Source organism: Diplotaxodon limnothrissa, linkage group LG20, assembly GCF_057381915.1.
Source record: "Diplotaxodon limnothrissa isolate DT_005_m linkage group LG20, D_limnothrissa_male_GT1.1, whole genome shotgun sequence".
Classification (NCBI taxonomy): Eukaryota; Metazoa; Chordata; class Actinopteri; order Cichliformes; family Cichlidae; genus Diplotaxodon; species Diplotaxodon limnothrissa.
In genome coordinates, this window is record NC_140615.1 from 10,845,405 (window position 1) to 10,868,053 (window position 22,649).

At 41.7% G+C, this 22,649-nt stretch overlaps 1 protein-coding gene across 3 annotated transcripts in view; it reads left to right on the top strand.

Moving 5' to 3' along the window:
- The window catches only part of nphp4 (nephronophthisis 4), a 184,499-nt gene extending 182,352 nt beyond the window's left edge, over window positions 1–2,147 (top strand). For all 3 annotated transcript variants that reach the window (XM_085343906.1, XM_085343907.1, XM_085343908.1), the window contains one exon: window positions 2,007–2,147. In XM_085343906.1, coding sequence (XP_085200032.1) covers window positions 2,007–2,147 — 141 coding nt within the window. The remainder of the gene's footprint in view (window positions 1–2,006) is intronic.
- Window positions 2,148–22,649: the final 20,502 nt, after the last annotated feature.

Here is a 22,649-nt window from a genome sequence, read left to right on the forward strand (position 1 = left end):
TTGTCAGTGAAGCTCCAGGTGTCTTATAAAGAATTTACCATGCCTGTGGCATTAGGCAAATGTGGAGACACTTTTCTCTTTTTTGACATAACTACCTCACTGTGATAAAACCAGCTGTCAGGAGGAAAGGCGAAGCAGAGATCAATACTGCCATGCTTGTGGGAAAGATTACAGCATAAATCCCTTAAATTGACCCATATTTCTGCTGTTGGCTATTACAGAGAGTAGAAGGAAATATTTCTGGTCAATCTACAGTAGTGAGAAAGTAACAAAAAAACACCTGTTAAAGATCTACCTCACTGTGATGCCTGAACAGAAAAACAATCACAACATACAAATAAAAAATTCTAATACTAGACTTTCCACAGAGGCAGTCAGGAGGTTAGAACAACTGGTGCTTCCTCATTTAATAATTGTGTTTTAGACATGCCTGAAAAGGAGATGCCCACAGCGATGATAAGCATTAAAACAGTGTGGATAACCATTTGCTCCATATATGGGTCATTTTTGTCCTGAGAAATGTTTTCATTTTTGAGTCAGATCAGTAAAATACCTTCAAATCTAACTGAAATACACTCTGTTTATTATCTAATTACTGCATGGAAGAAGGAAACTAATTGGATACTGAAATGAGGTCACCGGAGTCACAAAACATGCGATTAAACACTTAGATGCGTATTTCCATGTGAAAGAACCAGAGCTCACTATTTTTGCATGGCAGTTGTATTTAATTTGTAAAGTAGGTTCTCTGTATATCTTAGGAGGTAAGGGAACAATCAATACAGAACAGTATCACAATATTGTGCATTGCAACGTTGTATTGATACACAGATACCAAATAAATTGTATTAAAGAAGTTAAAGCATAAAAAACAGCTGAACAACTTCTGGTGTCTAAATGTTGCCTAGAGCCTAAGATTAATCACAAGGCGATACCTGGGTCATCTGATAGGAGGTGACCTTTCTGCAAACAGTCGCAGTCTGACCTGGGCTGGCTGCAGTCACTCTCAGAGAGATTGTTGAAGGTTTGCAAATAATTGCTGTCTCATTTATAAATGCTCAGGTTTCCAAACATGTTGCCATCAGTCTGAATTGAGGGGATTCATTTCAACTGGCTGCCAGCTGGTAATAATCTGGTGACGTAATAAGTAAATAGAATTATGTTAAATGTGAATTTCTGTCTATGTAGACAGCAACAGATATGTGATTTTCAACAATTTCTTACAACTATTTGTTGTACTATCAGTAACTCACAATATATATTATTGCAGTATATTGCAATAATATATATTGTGAGTGAAGTATTGTGATAATATTGTATTGTGAGATGTCACCTTTGGTATATATTGGTTTCAGTTTTTTAAATGTGTTGTAGGATACGTATTTTTTCACTCTGAGGCATTGTCTTCATCTCAGAAGAATGAGTGGGGGTTTACATTCAGAAGTCTGGCTCTGTTACCGTGGCTACATGAGCACAGTGAAGTATATATGGTTAATCTAGTGTAAATGATCTAGTCTAGAAAAAGGGAGTCACATCTATAACTGGTTTACAGCTCTAATAATGTTAACAGATAACATCAGACAGTGTTATTGATCCCTGTCAGGAAAGTCATTTAACCCATCCTAAGCATTAGGAGCAGTAGGCGGCCACAGCGTAGCACCTGGGGACCAGCGGCTAGTTAAACCCAGAGCTATGGTCCAGGGCACACCGATGGAATTAACAGCATGTTTTTGATCGTGGGAGAAACCAGAGCAAGCACAGGAAGCCATGTCAGTTGCTGTGAGGCAACAGTGCTAACCACTGAGACACCGTGCTGCCAAATCGGTCTCAGTGACTGCCATTTATTCAGGGTTTTTATCTTGGGGCAGATCTTTGTGAACAATGCAGTTCAAAACAAAAATGATGGATTTATTATTAAACGTGTGAATGGGCAGACAGGTCAGCTTTAATAAGAAAAAAAAGATAAAGATCTAAATAAAATTATGTGTTATTTTTACTATGTTCAGATTGGAGGGGGAGAGAGTTACACCATCGGACTGCGGTTTGCCACGAGCCAGAGTCCCGGATCAGTGGACATCCTGGTCTACGTGAACAACCTGGAGGAGAAGACGGAGGAGACGTTCTGTGTGAAAGTAAACTATTCATGAAGTGAAAGTTGTTTGAAAAAACAAGTAGAAGCTTCAGTGGAAATGTTGACTGTGCTGTACTTTGTAATATACTTTAAGAGTGTGAAAGAAACTGAAACTTTCCTGGCTCTTTTGTCATTTTGTATTAGATTATTCTTCAAGAAAATAAAACTTTGCAACACTGAGTGTTTTTCAGTCTTCTCATACAAACTGGTTTATTCTGGACTGCGTGACCAAGAAGTCTGAATGACATTTTTTAAGATAAAATGAGGTCACGTTGCAGGAATCAAACATGTTGAATAGAATCGCCAGCTTCCTTTCTAAACAAAACAAAACAAAACTGACTAGAAAAGCTTTATTTGCTAAATTATGCACTAAACTTAAAAGTACTGGGAGCTATAAACTGGGTGCAAAGCAGCCTGAAAAGTAGTAAATGATGTTGTAAATTTGCTTTGTTTCATAATCAGCAAAGTAATGCATGCAATCTGCAATTAAGGTGTCAAGGTTGATTCCCACTAGTGAGCTGTCCTCATCCAAAAAGCCTGTCAGTTCAACCCCAGCCATCCGAAGGTGGGCCGAGGGTGAAAGTAATAACATTTTATCGACTTTAATTACCCAGCAAACCCACTTGAATGCCACTTGATGGCCGAGTTTTAATCTAAGACAAAACTGCACTCCTCGTCCCCTCACCTCCCAAACAACTTCTCCTCATCACTGGCATTATTAGAAACAGCGCCGTAATGAAGTATGATTTTCCAGCGAGGCGCACATCTCTTCACATCGCCCTCATTAACACCAGCACCCTTTTAAACCCTTCATGCTCTCCCTCCTGCTTGTTCTGCCATGTCTCTCTCTATTGGAGGTGCTGAGAGGGAGAGAGAGAGAGAGAGAGAGAGGAGGACCGCAGACGGAGAGAAGGCTGTGCATATTGTGTTATGTAACAGAGTTACACAATCCCTCCACCCTCTGCACCCCCCTCCATACTTCCTTCATCCTTGCTTTCTCTCTCATTAGAATGCAGGCTGCAAAGTAAGCCTCACCAGCGCGGCAAAGCCTAATAAAACGAAGACAGCAGCCAAGCCTAGTGCACTTCATCTTTACCTTCTCAAAGCAAAAAAAAAAACAAAAACCCAAAAACATCCTTTGTGTATTATGCATTTCATGTTAATATGGTCACAGCTTACAAATATACACATTTAAGGCTGTGTAACCACCGACATGGATGGGTTCCTATATTTAATTAAAGTTTGCCTTAATACAAAAGCTAAATGCCATACGGACGAGGTGCTGGCTGGTGCACACGTTCCTCCTGTTTCATGCTGAAATTTTGAGAGACTAGAAATTGAGTCCATTCTGTGTCGATGCATTCAAAAGTTCATCTGAGGCTAACGTGCGACCGGCCGTCTGATCTGCCCCATAAATGAACCACTGACTTAATCAGAAATTATTTAATCAGATTTTATTCAACATAACATCAGATTTTTCCTCAAAAAGAAAAAAAAAACAAAAAAACGTGCCAATTTTGTTTTGTTTTGCTCTAACCAATCAGTGGATTCCTTCCACATGCACAGCTGCACACCATCCCATGTAGAGGCTTTAAAACCCAACCCTATCCCTTAAATGGCGAGGCAAGTGACTTCAGTTTTCCATTCACTGCCCTCACAGCGGGTGTCTGTTGGTGAGCTGTCCCACGTGTCTCTGCCTGTGCGTGGAAAAGATTTCCTCCTCCCATCCATCCTAATCTGGCACAAAATAGTGCATAGCATCTCCGATAGGAATGGGGTGGTGTTTTCTGTTTGTGTGAAAGTGTGGAAAAGAAAAAAACAAAACCCTTCCCTCTGTTGGTTTTAATGCCTGGATCCTGGTTGGTGCAGCAGGCCCTTCGGTGTGAGCTGCATGGCTGTTCTCTGAGCGTGGGGCAGAGCTGCACTGACACCTTATTAGTGGTGCCAGTCCAGTTGTTGTCAGTTCCTCCTGAAGGAGCACAGACACCCGCCACAACAACTCACACTGTCTGCTCACCTTGTTAGTGTGGTTAGACGGGTCCTGTCTTGCTGCCCGAAGTCAAGGCTGCCTTGATGGTTTGCTGGGTGGAAGCGTGCCCATTGTTGCCCTGATTTAGGAAAAAAGGGTGGGGAGAAAAAAGCAGGCCTACCTGCTGGTGCATGTCTCTGTGTTAGTGTGGTCTTTTGTGAATGTGTGCATGTGTAGGTGCCTGGCCTGAGCCAAGTAAGTGGGTGCATGTCTGTGAAAGCATACAGCGACGCAGGTATCAAAGAGCTTTGTAACTGAAGGAATATGCAACCTAGCAACAAGCCCTCCTCCTCATGTACACCGCTGGTTTGGATCGGCACTCGTGCAGCGGCGAGAAGAGTTTGTTATTATTACTGCGGTTCACTTGAAACGGAAAACACACACATTACAGCAAAGGAGCTAATGACGGTTTTTCCCTACTGGGGGAAAAAAAGAAATACTGCAATAAAGAAAATTCAAAGATTCACTTCTTCCCACACCTGGATGAACGATGCCACGGCAGTTTTTTGGTTTTTTGTAGCTGTGAAAGGCAAAACGTCTGCTGTGGCATCACTGATTGGGGTGTGGCTCGAACTGCACGAATTTTGAAGCTTTCAAGCAGCAGGCTTGAAGTGCTTTTGACATGGGGATTTATGTAAACAGTCGAGGTTCTTTAATAAACATGAAATTGTGACATGAGGTGCAAGAAGGAGCTCTTAATGAACTGAAATTCAATTACCTCATTACTCGTCTCAGCAGGACCCTCCCTCAGCCATGACTGCTGAGCACAGAGGGAACATGATTTTCTGAGGGAGCAGACGCTGTTCCTGCCACTGCAAACCTGGATCTGTCCAAATTCAAGACAGTTCTCAGTAGATGGCAGCCTTACACATACAGCTCAGTTGTTTTGCCATTCTTCCTTTCCTCTGAGGCTTTAGTGAATTCAAGAGCTTGTATAAGACTCCCCCCATTCTGATATCATGAAACACAAATAAACCAGCATGTATAACCTTTTAGTTATTTAAAAAAAAATAGATCAATCACGTTTGTTCTCTTTACTTATCTGTGTGAAACCTTTACAATCAGTCCATCGAATTTGTCAGAATTGACTTACCAGAGAGTTAATCAATAGGGGAGAATTTCCTTGCAATGGGTGCCATTAACCTGATAGTCCAGAATGAATATGGACTTTAACGGGTTTCATAAAAGGTCATTTTCCTCACTTTTTTAGTAGAATGAAGAATGAAGAATAAAGAATAGAGAACCTTGAACGGGTTACAACTAGAGATGGACCTATCCGATATTAGGTATCGGTCCGATACTGACGTAAATTACTGGATCGGATATCAGAGAGAAATAAAAAATGTAATCCGATCCATTAAATTAAAAAAAAAAAGCACCTCACAAAACTTGCGACATGGCGTAACTCGGCTCATAACCGCAGCATGTAGGAGCAGTGTGCTCACGTGATAGAGCGGCGGTGTGTATTTGTGCTACCAAACCAGCATTTCATCTCCGATGAAGTTATCCCAGAGAGAAGTAAAGCAAGTGTGTAAGTTCATCTCTGAATGTTTGTAAAGCATTCCTGCGTTAAGCTTAACAACCGATATATGGAGCGACTGCCTCTTCTTGCTGCTACTTCAATCATGAAACTGATCAATGATCAGCTGATCGGCTTTTCTGTCACGAGTCCGTCTCTCTTGTTTGTTTATCGCCCACTTCGCGCCAGAAAGAGGAAACCAGCGGCTGAACAGCAGCAGCACGTTTAACCTTGATAAGCTGTTGTTAGAATTTATTTAATATTACTTTCTAGACCAGGATCCTTTTCTAAGCAGCTGACTGCTGGTAACTGTGCAGGGGCGGATCTAGCAAAGTTTAGCCAGGGGGGCATGAACAGGGAAAAGGGGGCACAAAGACATACTTTTTTTCCTTATTCTCATTTAAAATGTCTAGTTTTTAATAATGAATTATCTGAATCTTACACCCAAAGTTTTAATCTTATGTAAAATATATAGAAGTCCATTACTGTATATAGTAACTGCTAAGTCTAATATACCCTAGTAAGCTATAGTACTTTTTCCTTTGGGAAGGTACCACCTGTGCAGTCTGCAATTCTGTAGAAGAAAGATGTTGAATCTATTTAATTATTCTTGAAAAATAAATTATTTCTGTGCATTTTTTCCCCCACACTGCATCAAATTAAAGTTGATTAAGTCGATTAAGCATCATGAGGTGGGGGGTGGTTCCCTATTTTCTTTGCTGGGAGTTGGAACCCTATTAGTTAGGTTGCTTAATATTTCTGCGAAGTACTCTTTAAAATACCAGAATAGGAAGGATGGAGTAAGTTTAAGTTTATTAGATTGATCAGTATTGCTGAACTATGAATTATTTTACAGGTATAACAGAATCTCTTTAGTGTTGTTGTTTATTTAAACTTGAGTGTGAACTTATACAAAATGCAGCAAAATATTTAAAAAACAGTTTTATTGATTTAAAAACACACTATATCGGATTCATATCGGAATCGGCAGATATCCAAATTTATGATATCGGTATCGGACATAAAAAAGTGGTATCGTGCCATCTCTAGTTACAACAGTGAATAAAGTTCTATAAGTACTAGATAAACAAGCAGAAAGTGTTTAGCATTAGCCACCTAATACCCGTCACCCACCAGAACCCCAGTCATTTTGATTATATAGCTTTTAATACACATATGGTTTTCTTTGATTTAGCTCTCAATGTTTATTATAATTAACTGGTGCCATTATGAGTCTTTAATTTACCAAACACCATAGCAAAATGCTAGCATTTTGTGAAGAAAATTACCGTCATTATACTAAATAAAAAAGGAAATGGGATTATTTTTGTAGCTTTTATATTTCAATTCTGATATTCTGAAATATTTTTTTCAAAACTAAAATAAAACACAGTAGTGTGAAAAAGAAAACTGAGTACACCTCATGATTCAGTAGCTTGTAAAACCAAATGCATGACTGTTTGACTTTTTCAGACACACGGTTGTGGCCCACTCATCTTTACTGCAGGCATTCGTTCATGCACAGCTCTTTTAAGATATACTGCGGCAGGATTTCTAATCAGGTTGAGGTCTGGACTTGGACTGGGCTATTGCAACATCTTGATTCTTTTCTTTTTTTAGTCATTTTGCTGTAGATTTTCTTTTGTGCTTTGGATCCTTGTCCTGGTGCTTCAGCCAAGCTTCAGCTGTAGCAAAGCTGGCCTCTTAAACAAGCCCAAATCATGACTGCTGTCCACCGTGTTCGACAGTTGGTATCAAGCATGTGTGTCTGGTTTTCGCCAAAAGTGGAGCTGTGGATAGTAGCCCAACATCTTCTTGTGTGTTCAAAGCATATTGTTGCAGAGGTCTTGTGGTTTGTTGAGATGTAAGTTTACAAACCTAAGCTGCATTGCCAATTTCTTTTTAGAGAAGAGGCTTCTGAACAGGTGCTCACTTATTAGTGATCAGTTAATCAAGTGTATTTGATTAGTAGCACTTGTGCGCTACTTAAACTCATCCCTAACCCTGGAAACGGTACAAGGGTGTACTTCTGTGAAATGGCTTTTATAATAAGTGAATAGATTTGCATAAATTCTACACTGTAAATAAAATGGGGACTTAGACAAAGTTTCTCTCCTTCTCCTCTCTGTGGACTTGATGTGATGCTGCTCTGATGTGTAAGTGGATCAGCTGTGACTTATATATTGTATTAGCCTGGCTCCATTTTCAAATGTGTTGACCACCAAAAATAGGACTGGTCTTGTTTCTTTAATTAGTAGTTATAAGTGGGACTAAAAATGTTACATTTGATAAATAGGACAGCTTTAAGCTACTTTCTGTGCCCTGGGAACATAACCATGCTTAAAAGAAGTCAAGAGAAATGATCAGAAATCTCTGGAAGAAACAAGAACAAACTACAAAGTAATATCCAAAAGTTTTGTGGAATGATAACTTTGCACTTCTTAAACCTTTATTGCAACGAGTTTTATTTTATGCATTTAATCTTTGAGATTAAAAATGCAATTATGTAAAGTTGCATAAATTAGTAGCACACACAGACACATACATCAGTTAAGCAAAGTCAATAAAAATAAAACTGAAACAACTCAAATATATACACTTCACTGTAGACAAAACAACAACAACAAATACCTTGGTAAAGGTAACTTGTAAGTGGAGGTTTTCTGAATGAAATATTCACCTGTGTGTTACATTTCAACTGGTGGTTCACACCTGTTGCTGTATATAGTCTTTGTGATCTTGCTGTTCATGCATGGATGCATCATTTTTGACAATTAGTGCAGAGTAAGAGCAGAATTTCTCTCATCAAATGAGGTAAAGGCTTTAACCTGCTCTACCTGTGACTCAAAGTGGCCACGCCCCTATCTTTAGCTCCAAAGATTCAAGATTGAGTTTCAAACATCTGTAACACACAGATTCTAGGTCTGACCAACTGTCTCAGCCGTGGGCAACAGTTGACCAACGAACCGATGAAATTCTAAAGGATAATTTATTAGAACAAAAATAAAAAAAATGAAAGGATAAAATAGTCCCATGTCCCACTTGCAAAAGGGATAAAACACACAGTACAAGTCAGATGTACTTTACATGTTGACCACTTTAACAGGGATCAGCAGTTGTCCTCCAAGACCCACCACCCTGTAAGTAGAAGGCAAGTAATCAGCGTCAGCAACCCAACTCTGCCTTTTGGCTGCAGCATATAGGGCCTGGCCTGCACAGAGAGCAAAATATCACCATGTCTTCATTAAACAATTAACAGAGCAGCAAACTATCCATCATTAACATATTTAAATCAAGTCATCTTAGATCTGGCCATATAACTTGCACAGAGTGACAAAATATCACAGCAGGGTTTGGGCTAGTAAGTAGACTAGAGTATCAGCACAATCAAATACACCTGCCTTCAATTAATCCAACCCCATCGCAGCCATTGGCTCACAGAAAATGTAACACACAAAACCATTCCCAAACCAGTGCCAACTTCCCACAACAAACATGGAGATGAACTGTTACTGGCAACATTAGGCTACAATGTCACACATGTTCTGCCCTCATGATTGTTGTGAAGGGGTAAACATGCTTGTGTCTATTGGGGATTTTCACACACGGATCTACTGCAGTTGACTTGTTTCCTTAACCAGCCAAGAGTGGCCACCTCAGTGCAGTGCAGCTGTTGATGTAGCTGCTTGCTCTCTTGTTGGTACCCGAGCAGTTCTGTGACTATTTCACGACCTGACCAAAATTTGAACTCGGCTGTAACTATCACAGTTTTATTAGCACACAAATAAAGCACATTTGATTTAAATCATCCCTCAGTCATTCTTCCAGCACCACTCTCGGAGCAAACTTATCAGATTGTTGTTTGTTTCATCCACGGCTAGTGTTGACCTGTCCCTCAAGCAACCCCTTTGACTAATTTTATCTGATAATATAAAAAGACAAACATTTTCTTTTCCTCAGCTGCCGGGTCGATGTTTTAACTAACACTGACTGTTCACCGAGGAAGATGGGGGCAAGGGTATTTTAAGGCCATTTAAGTGCGAGGAGATATGTTGATGGGCGTGTTGCTACAGGGTGGAGATAAAAGAGAAAACACAAAACAGTGAGCAAGAGTTTATTAAATGTCAAGAAACCACATAGAGGTTCATAGTTTGTATTTTGATGCCTGATGCTTCACCATCAATCATTCATGTCAGCCCTGGCAAGGTAAGAAGCATTTATGCAATAGAGGCTGGTAGCCTACTTGGTATGAATATTTGCTTGGATTTTTATTAGTAACCATGGCACTGCATTTTGCTACAGCTCAAGTCTTTTTGACCTGCACCCTCTGCTGCAGGACCTCCTGCTGTGGTAATTCAGAGATGTCGTAGAGGGGAATGAGAAATTAAGTTTTTTTTAGTCGCATATGTAGCAGGTTGAAAAAGCTACATGTTTATTTTTGTAAGAAAACCAATTACCCCCTTATTTTTTTGTTTATTATTGTGACTTATTTTGACATTGTTATGTGTTGCCAGACCATGGTTATATTTCATTATGCCAGTAGATGGTGCTCTTGCACTGCTGTGGAACTACCAGAGACTAGCTATAGGCTCTGCGCATGCGCAGCTCAGAAATAAATGAGCTCCGGCCCGAGCAAGACGCTAACTTCGGTGTCCTCTCTATTAATCCACAGGTACTGACAAACAAACTTTTATGTTACCGAACTGGTTCTAAATGTCATGTAAGTTGAGTAACAACTGTTCGGCTATATTTTGAGATGAGAGTGATGATGTTGTTTTGTGGTATTTTGTTGTAATGAGTATTAGTGTATCATCGGCATAATGCTATAATGCTACGTAGCACTATAAGTATATGCTATGACAGTGGCAACCTGCGACTTCCGAAAATGTGTTGTAGTGTTTGTTTTAGTGTTAGCCAAGCAGTACTGAGTACATGTATTAAGAGGAAAGCTTTTTGTTGGTGAAACAACGTTGCAGTCGTCTGCCGCCATGTTATGTTGCGTTCAAGGGACGCCATGTTCAAAAGTAATAGCGTATATGGCGCGAATGTGGGGAAAGGTTGTGTGAATGTGGTATGTTGTTATGCTTTAACCGTGAGTGTTTTGTTTAAGTTGTGAGTATGTAAAGTCATTTTGAATTAGTTTGTATTTATTTTGCTTTTGAGAGAATGCTTTTTGTAACTTCATTTTTGTTTATGAACTCTGTTATTTTATGGGAAGAATGCATGGTCTAGTGTGATTTGTATTGTGTATATGTAGAGAAATAAATGAGCTCCGGCCTGAGCAAGACGCTAACTTCGGTGTCCTCTCTATTAATCCACAGTTTGCTCATATTTGGCTACGCAGTGCTCTCTAGCCTGTGTGCCGCTTGCTGCCGGTCCAGATTCCCCTAGGTCTGGTGCCGGTAACAACTGGGGGCTCGTCCGGGATCGTCTAGTGGTGACGTGTGTGCCAAACGACCAGAACTGGTGTCCAAAGTCTCAGGGAAGGCTGCATTGAGTGCGTCATCCAGGGAGCCCAGGTCACAGTCAAAACGTCAAGATGGCCACTGTTACCCCACGGCGGTTGTTGATAGTAAAGATCCAGAAAAGACTTTGTGATTTGAGTGTGAGCCAGCTGCGCACTGTGGTTTCTTCAGTGGAGGATGGCAGTATGACTCGCAATCTTGATGGCTTAGATGAACCAGAACTGTATGACCTGATCGTTGAGTACATCAGAGGTGAAAAGTTGAGAGCATTGGAGGATGAAGGTATGGCCCAGCTCTTGCTCCTCGACGACATCGTGAGTGACCTGCTGTCAACGGACGTCGGAGGGGCTGGAGATCATCTGGCCGTGCCGCTTGAGATGGAAGACATTCCTAACCAGCAGCAGGAGTGCCCTACTTCACCCCACACTGACCCCACACATCCTGACAGACACCTGGCTATGCCAGCTGACCACATCCCCACTCTACCATCACACCCTAACAAAGACTCTCACACACAGCCCATTCTACCGCAGGACAGAGACATCTCTACCTTTCCCTCATCCGTGCTAAGAGACACTGATACGCCCACCAAGAACTTCAACATCCCAGCTTCAATGTCACCGGCGCCTAGTGTCGCTGGGGTTTCCCCTGGCAGGGTGAGTCGTCCGTCCAGAGGATATGACCAAGTTTTGAGTCTCAGTGATGTGGCAGCTTTGTTTCCACGCAGAGAATTCAAGTTGCATGGTGGACAAATTTCAGATCTTGGCTCGGATATGTCCTACAGTAGTCTGTGCAAACAAATTGATGAGGGGTTACAAGAAGGGTTTACTGAGTGTGAAATAATCAGAACCGTGCTAAAGATAATGAAGCCTGGTACTCTCAAGGAAATGTTAACCAACAAAGATGATTTGACAGTTGATGGTTTGAAGAAACTTCTCCGCTCTCATATTCGAGACAAGAATAGTGCTGAACTCTTTCAAGAGCTAAGTAATGCTAAGCAGCAAGACAAAGAGAGTGCACAGCAGTTTTTGTACAGAACTATAGGGTTAAAACAGCGTGTACTATTTGAGTCACGACAGCCTGGTGCAGACTTTAGCTATGACAAAAAGCTTGTGCAGGGCACATTTCTTCATACACTTTATCAAGGGTTCAATGAAAAAAACAACTATGTGAGACAAGACCTCAAACCTTTTCTTAATGACTTGCAGGTTAGTGACGACTTTTTGCTTGAACAGATTACAAAGTCCACCAGTGAGGAAGCTGAGAGACTGAGGCGACTGGGTACAGCATCTAAAATTAGACCTGTGACTATAAGTGCCGCTCAGCTTGCTAACACTGACTTGACTGAGCAAGCGAAGGTTGACACTGAGCTACAGGCTAACCGTGCAGCTATTAGAGAACTGACTGCCCAAGTGTCTTTATTGACCAGACAGCTAACTAAAGTGGTGAGCCAGACTGATAGTGTGACATCTGGAGACTCCTGCTCGCCCCTGAACCACCCTCCAACACCTCCAGCTGAGAACCGGGGCAGATGTGGTGATTGTGTACAGCAAGGCAAAGTGAGCTGCCCCCACTGTTTTGCGTGTGGCCAGCCAGGACACCGGGCTATTGGCTGCCTGCGGCGTAAGGTGTCGGGAAACGGGGTGAGGTCACTGGAGAGGGGCTGCCAGTGACCGAACAAGCCGAGGAGTCCCCAGCACACACCAGTTTTACTAAGACTTCAAGTGTGGTGAGATCAAATGCACCCAGTCCTGCACCACCAGTGAAACCCACTGCACAGCTTATTGGGAACAGATGTATGGTCTCATGTGCCATCAATGGAGTACCACTTAAGATGCTGCTTGATTCAGGGGCCCAAGTGACCATGGTGTCAAGAGCATGGATAGAGAAAAACATCCCCCACATTAAGATCAAGCCACTTGAGTCCCTCCTTTCAGACCAGCCTCTGGAAATAGCGGCAGCTAATGGTACAGACGTTCCATTTGATGGTTGGGCAGACATGGAACTTCAAATTCAGAGTGTGAACTATGGGCATGTCGCCATACAAGTGCCAGTGCTTATCAGTCAGCACAACCTTAACTGTCCTATTTTAGGCAGCAACGTAATAGCTGAAATCCTAAAAACCAATAAAGAACAGAGAGGTGGGGCTGACCTGTCTGCGCTCCTCAAAGAAGCATTAAGTGTCAGCAGCAGTGCAGTAGATGCTCTAGTTTCAGCACTTCAGATGCCCACCCCTGATGAAATAGATCCTGAGTGTAGTGTGAGAACAGGAAAAAAAGGTGTAATGATTCCTGCAGGACAGATTTGTGAAGTAAAGTGTAGAGTCAGAGAATGGCCAAGAGGTGGCCCACGACTCTTCCAACCAAATCTAGAGAACAGCTGCCCCGAGGGTTTGGAGTTGTTCCCAGCTTTGGTAGATGTCCCCAGTGGGTTGACAAAAATTGTTAAGATTCCCATTCAGAATCCTACCAAACATGACATTTTTCTCTCCAAAAGAACAGTCTTAGGTACATTGGAAGAGGTGACTGAAGTAAAACCTGTCAAGTATCTCTCCGCTGACGCAGGGTCATCAGCCCATACAAATGTAAAAGTGTGTTCAGTTCAGCTAGGTAACGAAAAGCACCAGACAGAAGTCAATGAAGGTCAGAGATGGCATCCACCTGTTGATTTGTCCTACCTGACAGAGGATGAACAAAAGGTAGTTAGAGATATGTTGTATGAACAGTCAGATGTTTTTGCCCAAAGTGACTCTGACATTGGTTGCATCCCAAGCTTGCAGTTGAAAATTAATCTGAAAGACGATACGCCTGTCCAGGCATCCTACAATTCGGTCCCCAAACCTTTGTATAAAGAGGTAAAAGAATATGTTCAGAATTTGCTGGACAACGGCTGGATCAGAAAGTCCACATCACCCTACTCATCTCCGGTGGTGTGTGTCCGAAAGAAAGACAAAAGCTTACGCTTGTGTATTGACTTTCGGGGCCTTAACCGTAAAACCATTGCTGACCGCCACCCACTACCACGCATCCAAGACCTGCTGGATAATTTGGGGGGCTATTCATGGTTTTCAATACTCGACCAGGGTAGTGCGTACCACCAGGGCTTTGTTGATGAAAGCTCAAGACACCTGACAGCATTCAGCACGCCGTGGGGGTTGTACGAGTGGATCCGCCTCCCATTTGGCCTTACCAACGCCCCAGCAGCATTTCAGAGATGCATGGAGGGGGTCCTTGATGGTCTGAGGGATGAGTGCTGCTCACCATATTTAGATGATGTGCTTTGCTTTTCCAAGACTTTTCATGACCATGTTGATGATCTGAGGCATGTGCTTTGCCGCCTGCGAGAGCATGGTGTGAAGCTACGTCCCAAAAAATGTGAACTGTTTAAGCGTCAGGTCAGGTATGTTGGGCGCTTGGTGACCAGTGAAGGTGTCCAGATAGACCCAAAAGATCTCGAAGCAGTGGAACATTTGAGAGACCGAGAGCCAAAGAACGTGGGAGAGGTCAGAGCACTCCTAGGGTTTCTAGGTTATTACAGGACATTCATTCAGGACTTTTCTAGAATAGCGAGACCACTGTTTAAGCTTATTGAGAGTCCCAGTGATCCTAGCCTGCAATGTAGCTCAACTAGAGCCAAAATCAAGTTAAAGCGCACAAATGGTGGTCAGCTTCCTTCCAAAACACCAGTGCAATGGACCGCAGAACATCGTACTGTGGTGTCACGTCTGGTGGATATGTTAACCAGTCCACCTGTCCTGGCTTACCCAGATTTCAGTTTGCCCTTTGTGCTACACACAGATGCATCAAATGAAGGCCTGGGGGCTGTGCTTTATCAGCAACAGGGGGAAAAGCTCTGTGTCATTGCTTATGGTTCCAGGACACTCACGCCTGCTGAGAAAAATTACCATCTCCATTCTGGCAAGCTTGAATTCCTTGCCCTGAAGTGGGCAATTTGTGATAAATTTAGGGATTACCTCTACTATGCACCCACTTTCACAGTGTACACAGATAATAATCCCCTCACATACATCTTGAGCACAGCAAAGTTAAACGCTGTGGGACATCGGTGGGTGGGCGAATTAGCTGACTTCCATTTCACTGTAAAGTATAGACCAGGCAAGTCCAACACAGACGCTGACACGCTCTCCCGCTATCCATTGCCACTCCAGGAACACCTCATGGAGTATACTGAGACACTGTCCCCAGAAGTGGTTTCTGCAATCTGGCAAGGAGACAAAGCCATGAGAGACGGTGATGTACCATGGGTGGCTGCACTGCACTGTGTTGATGACACACCCCCTGAAGGTGCCCCTGTCATCACCCCAGAAAACATCAGGGCTGCGCAGAGGGAGGACCCCCCCTATCTGTGAGGTGATAAATTTGAAAAGGAGTAGATGGAGTCCTAATAGTAAAGATAAGAGACAGCTAGGACAAGAGACACGTAGGCTAGTACATGAATGGAACAGACTTGTACTTGAGGAAGGAATACTGTACAGACAGACTGGACAAAGAAAACAGCTGGTTCTACCCAGTAAGCTGAAGCAAACTGTACTGAAACACCTGCATGATGATATGGGACATGTTGGTGCTGACAAAGTCATTCAGTTAGCAAGGGAGAGGTTTTACTGGCCTTTTATGCAGCGTGACATTGAGGACTATGTCATTCGCCAGTGCCCTTGTATCAAACAGAAACGGCCAAATGTCCCAGAGAGAGCACCAATGGGCTCGATAACAACCAGTGCCCCCTTTGAACTCATTTCGGTTGACTATTTACATCTAGAACCAAGTAAAGGTGGCTTTGAGTACATTTTAGTCTTGGTAGATCACTTTACCCGTTTTGCCCAAGCTTACCCGACTAAGAATAAATCTGGCAAAACAGCAGCTGAGAAAATCTTTCTTGACTTTATCCCGCGTTTCGGGTACCCTGAAAAGCTGCATCATGACCAAGGCCGGGAGTTTGAGAACAACCTTTTCCAAAGACTCAAACAGCTGGCAGGAATAGGCCACTCTCGAACAACCCCCTACCACCCACAGGGAAATCCTGTTGAGCGTCTAAATAGAACACTTCTACAAATGCTACGGACTCTTCATGAGGAGAAAAAGGCAGAATGGAAGGATCATTTGCCCCATATAGTCCATGCATATAACTGCACAAGACATGAGGCAACGGGCTATTCACCTTTCTTCCTCCTTTATGGAAGAGCCCCATGCTTGCCTGTTGATCTGCTTTTTGATTTAAAACCTGAAAAAGAGTCACAGTCCAGACAGGAGTATGCACAAAAGTGGGCTGCACGCATGCAGGAAGCCTATAAAATTGCTTCAGAAAACAGTGCAAAGTCCTCTGCAAAGGGGAAAAAGCATTATGATCAGCACATCAAAGGCATCGCACTGCAACCAGGAGATCGAGTGCTTGTCAGAAATCTCTCCGAGCGAGGTGGTCCAGGCAAACTACGTGCCTACTGGGAAAAGAAAATTCACAGAGTTGTTGAGAAGATTGGAGATGGACCTGTATATAGGGTACAATCAGAAACAGGAGACAAAACCTTTCGTGTCCTGCATCGAAACCTCCTGCTGCTTGTGACTGATTTGCCGGTAGAGCAAGATCAGCAGGGACGTCAGAAAAGACAAACACAAAGACTGGGAGAGACAAACCCCAGTGAAACAGTGGAACATGAGTCTGATCATTCGGATGAAGAGGAAGGGTACACATACAGCCTGAGAACTATACCTGTGTATCAGTGGAGGAGAGTTAACCCCAAAAGGCCTCAGCCGAGACCACACAGTGAACTGAGAGCTGTAGCTCCTGAGTTTCAGCCAATAAGACACGAAATGGAATCAGTGGAAGTGCAGCAGGGAAGTGCAGTCCCACCAGCTGTATCTACAGAACCAGCAGATTTCCCAATGCCTGTTGTTTCATCACCAACTGTGGAAACCCAGGAGGAACCTGCAACTGAGGATCTTATGGAGGACACAGGGTCGGAGAGCTGTGTGGATAACAGGGACCCTGCCCCAGAGACACCAGAATGGGATGTGCCACCAATACGGAGGTCGACCAGAGCTGTGAAACCGAGAGAGGTTTTTACATATAGCCAAATGGGACAGCCTTCATATCAGCTCTGGAGACCTGGAGCAAACATGATGCTTGCATATGTTCCCTGCCACATGCCACTTTACCCAGCTGTTCCTGACTGTCATTACCCCACACCAGTATGGACATGTTAGACTGGTGACCAAAAGACCTTTTGACATTACTCCTGGAACTGTAATAGTTTTGACTATTAGACTTTAAAGACTTTGGGCAAACGCCATGAAGTGTGTTAGTTTGGTTCCAGATGTCCGGAGCCATCTCTTAAAGCAGGGGAGAGTGTAGCAGGTTGAAAAAGCTACATGTTTATTTTTGTAAGAAAACCAATTACCCCCTTATTTTTTTGTTTATTATTGTGACTTATTTTGACATTGTTATGTGTTGCCAGACCATGGTTATATTTCATTATGCCAGTAGATGGTGCTCTTGCACTGCTGTGGAACTACCAGAGAGACTAGCTATAGGCTCTGCGCATGCGCAGCTCAGAAATAAATGAGCTCCGGCCTGAGCAAGACGCTAACTTCGGTGTCCTCTCTATTAATCCACAGGTACTGACAAACAAACTTTTATGTTACCGAACTGGTTCTAAATGTCATGTAAGTTGAGTAACAACTGTTCGGCTATATTTTGAGATGAGAGTGATGATGTTGTTTTGTGGTATTTTGTTGTAATGAGTATTAGTGTATCATCGGCATAATGCTACGTAGCACTATAAGTATATGCTATGACAGTGGCAACCTGCGACTTCCGAAAATGTGTTGTAGTGTTTGTTTTAGTGTTAGCCAAGCAGTACTGAGTACATGTATTAAGAGGAAAGCTTTTTGTTGGTGAAACAACGTTGCAGTCGTCTGCCGCCATGTTATGTTGCGTTCAAGGGACGCCATGTTCAAAAGTAATAGCGTATATGGCGCGAATGTGGGGAAAGGTTGTGTGAATGTGGTATGTTGTTATGCTTTGGCCGTGAGTGTTTTGTTTAAGTGTGAGTATGTAAAGTCATTTTGAATTAGTTTGTATTTATTTTGCTTTTGAGAGAATGCTTTTTGTAACTTCATTTTTGTTTATGAACTCTGTTATTTTATGGGAAGAATGCATGGTCTAGTGTGATTTGTATTGTGTATATGTAGAGAAATAAATGAGCTCCGGCCTGAGCAAGACGCTAACTTCGGTGTCCTCTCTATTAATCCACAGTTTGCTCATATTTGGCTACGCAGTGCTCTCTAGCCTGTGTGCCGCTTGCTGCCGGTCCAGATTCCCCTAGGTCTGGTGCCGGTAACACATAGCTTCTTTTGGTGGCACTTGACAGGACACATCAGTAGGAAAAAATATATGAAAACTCATTTTGGATTACAAATCATACAGTACCATTTCAAACAGGTCTATCACGGTGTTGTATATTTCTATGGCTCTTTATACAGTAAGTGTGTACTGCAGGTAGCACTAATGATAAGTGGCTAAACGAATGAAATGATGTACAGTATTGTGCAAAAATGTTGAGCCGCCCCTCATTTCTTTATATGATGCTCTTGATCAATAGGTCTCCAGGTTTTCTGAAGGTCTTTCAGGGTTTTCTTCCTTAAAACTGATCTTTGAATCACTCAAGAGTTGAACCACTGACAGCTTAGCAAAGAGCCAATTTTAAACTGTATCTTTTTTATTTGCAGTCTGTCACTAAAACATAATTTGTTCCACTTTATTTAGTTGAACCTACACATAATAATAATAATAATGATTATAAAATACCAAAGTATCAATGAACAGTATCTGAAAGTCACACACTTAAAAATAGTAAAATATCCAGATCTGACTCCATTTATCCATTTATTGTTCACTGAAGCCTCATCAGAAATAGCCTGAGTAGAAGGGAAACAGGGAGAGACGTCTGAGGTATGCCACGTTACACGAGAACTGGACTGAAAGTCAGTGTCAGCAGGTCTTATTGAGGTGATCAATCAGCATTTGATCAAATAAGAGTTCAGACTGTGTTGAAGAATACAGCTGGTGGTACCAAATACTCGCTAAAAACAACCTACAGCTCAGTTTTTACTTTATTCGTTGCTTCTTTGTTTGACTTTGTTTCCCCGTGTGTTTGTACATATTTCACCTATTTTCCTTGCGAAATTTATCTCAAGAGCTTGAGCGGGTCGTCTTTGAATCAGAAGGCTGGTGGTTTGATTCCTGTAGTTTTTGGGCAAGAGAAAAAAGTGCTTGTATGTATGTGTGTGTGGTTGGGCGAATGAGAATTGTAGTAGAATAGAGCTTTGAGTGCCCAAATTGAGTAGATAAGCAGGACACAAGTACCAGTCCACGTATCAAATCGGGATGACTGGAGACTTTTGCACAGTACTATACTTATAAGGAGACATATCCTCTATTAACTGGGTCAGTGGTTCATTAATGGTAGTAGTCACCTCTACAGTAAGTCTCCTTGAACACTTTGTCAACCGTATCTGCTCCTGCGCTGTTGATGACTTTGAGCTGGATCGTCAGCTAAAAACCAAAATTGAGGCTGTAAATTAGCTCAAGTAAAGAAAAGAAAAAAGAAAAAAGCAGAGCTACGCCGACTGCTGTTGAGGAGTGGGAGGAAAAGTAGATTGAAAGCTGTGCTAAATGCATTGATTTTTTTTCTTAGTCCTTCTGGCTTAAGAGAAGAGAACATTTTCCATTCCCAGCTGTCTGCCTTGGATGTTGGCTAACAATAATTCCTGTAGACCATTAAAGGAAGTTTCCTGTGGGTGTATCGGATAATAAACCATAGATGTATTGTGGGCCAGTGCCCCCTTAAAGATTTTATGACAGAAGCAGTTACATAAAGTGAATGACGATGCGAAATTGAGGACTGGGCAATGGGACTTTCAAGTGTCCTCGTGTATCCTATCCGCGGGGATTCAAATATGTGTATTTTTCTGCAGTGGTCTAGGAATGAGACCACCGCAGTTTGATGGACTGCCGCAGCGTGGGGCATTCTTACTGCAGCACATCAGAAAAGGTAGAAAGGGAATTGCAAGAATCTGCAGATAGAAATATGCTCCTTGGGATACTACATTTTGGGCCTTGTTAAATGAAAGGTCTGAATCAAAGGTAACACTGAAACTTCAACATATTTCCCTTTCATAGCTGCACAGCCACCAGCAGTAAATGAGAGGTCTGATCCAAATGAGTGGATGTCTTTCTGCATGGCACTAAAATGTTGCAGTGTTAAGGGAATGTAGTTTCCCCACCTGCTCTGATATAAACCAGAAGGTGCCGTCTCAAACTCTGTGTTGAAATCAAAGAGCAGTGATCCACTATAGAAGCAGAGGGATGATCTCTGCATGCTACAGGCTTCTTCGATTTTATTCTGAGGCCAGCCCCACTATGGGTGCCTGAACCAGTGTGTTTGATCATAAAAGACTCATCGCAGGTCATATTACTCTTTGATTTGTTGCAAAGAGAAGTCTTGATGGAAATGTTTTTGCAGTAGCAGTTCAGTAATGATTACTACAAATCTGTAGTAATACTGATAGGAGCATAAAGTTGTGGTTGCAGCGAACCCCTGCTGTGGCTAACTCTGTGCTCGGATGTTTTTGAAGAGAAAGGAAATGATCACACAGGAATTAACGATATTAAAGAAGTGGTTTGATATAAATAAATTATCATTGAATCTCGATAAAACCAAATTTATGTTGTTTGGAAACCAAAAGAAAAACATCGAAGTAGAAATATGTGTTGACAATGTATATTTAGAAAGAGTAAATGAAATAAAATTTCTTGGGGTGATCATTGACCACAAGCTCTGTTGGAAGCCACACATTACTTATGTTCGGGGGAAATTAGCACGGGGCATTGCCGTCCTGGGAAAAGCAAAGCATATGTTGGATCAGAAAGCACTGCACATTTTATACTGTGCTTTACTACTGCCATATATGAGCTACTGTGTAGAGGTCTGGGGAAACACATACAAAAGTAACACACAAACAATAACTATAATACAGAAAAGGGCCATTAGATTAATAAATAATGTAGGGTACAGGGACCATACAAATGCACTCTTTGTCAAAATGCAAGCTATTAAATTCCAAGACTTGGTGAAGCTTAAAACAGCGCAAATAATGTATAAAGTCAGAAATAAATTGCTTCCCAAAGAAATCTGTAAATTGTTCATAGAAAGAGAAGGTGGGTATAACTTAAGAGGGAAATGGAATTTAAAAATACAAAGTGCTAGAACAACTTTAAGAACAATGTCTATCTCAATTGCAGGAGTTAAATTATGGAACAGTCTAACAGAAGAAATAAAAGACAGTCAAAACATAAAACAGTTTAAAGTAAAATATAAAAACCTAATTTTAAATAAGTATAAGAATGAAGAAAACGGGGTTAACCCAGGATGGTAATGTTGCTGGTAATGGTGTTGCGGTTCTTTTTTGGTTGTTTTTTTGTTTTTTTGTTTTGTTTTGGTTTGTTGTTTTTCCATAACTTGTGTATCTGCAAATATACACATTCTGTATTTTTCATATGAAAGAAACTATACTGTGGTGGGGCTTGCTAATTTCTTGTTTTTGATTTATGTATGTTATGTTTTGTTTTACTTCATATGTTTATATGTTTCATATGTTGTTTGTTTAATTTAAGACAAAAAAAAAATTAAATGAATGAGAGGTAAAACTTGAGGGGGTAGGGACAAATAAGTAAATACTTCAGCCTACTCCTTTTCAAACAAATAATGGAATGATATTTTGTAATGATTGTGAAGGCACATGTTTGAAATGTTTGAAATAAAAATGAACTGAACTGAACTGAACTGAAAGGAGAAAGAGGCGCAACCTCTACAGCGGACGCACATCAAAGAGGGATCTGTCTTCAAATATGAATTTTTGCTTTTGTTTTCTGGATATTTTTATGGAATTCTCTTTAAAATGTTGGATTAAACATCAAAAAGTATGGGCACCCTGCAAAGTCATTGCTTATTAATCCCTTTTTTTTTGTCAGATCTCACAGCTTGCAAACATTTTTTTTTTGTAGATACCTTAAGGCTTTGACTTTGGAGGTTTTTCACCAATTCATTCTTGCAGATCTCTTCAAGTTTTAAAATGTTTCCCAACTTTTCTCAGGCTTGCACAAAAAAGCAAATATCTGCTTACATATTTTAAAGGATTTTCGAGTGAGGGGTGCACTTGCTTCCTGATAAACTTTTTCTATTTGCACCCAGAGGTTGGTTGATATCCTGTGCAAGGATTTCTTCTTTCCATCTGTCCACTGTTTCTAGCTGTCACACAACCCCAAAGCACAGCATTGCTACCCCTCGCTTAGTAGTAGGAACAGTGTTCTTTCTCCAAGCTTGTGGTGACAGGGGCCAAGGTGCCTAATATCAGCTTCAGCAGACAGATGGCACTTTGAACAGTGTAGATGTTGACTTTAATGCCTCTTCCTGCTTTGTGGGTGTCT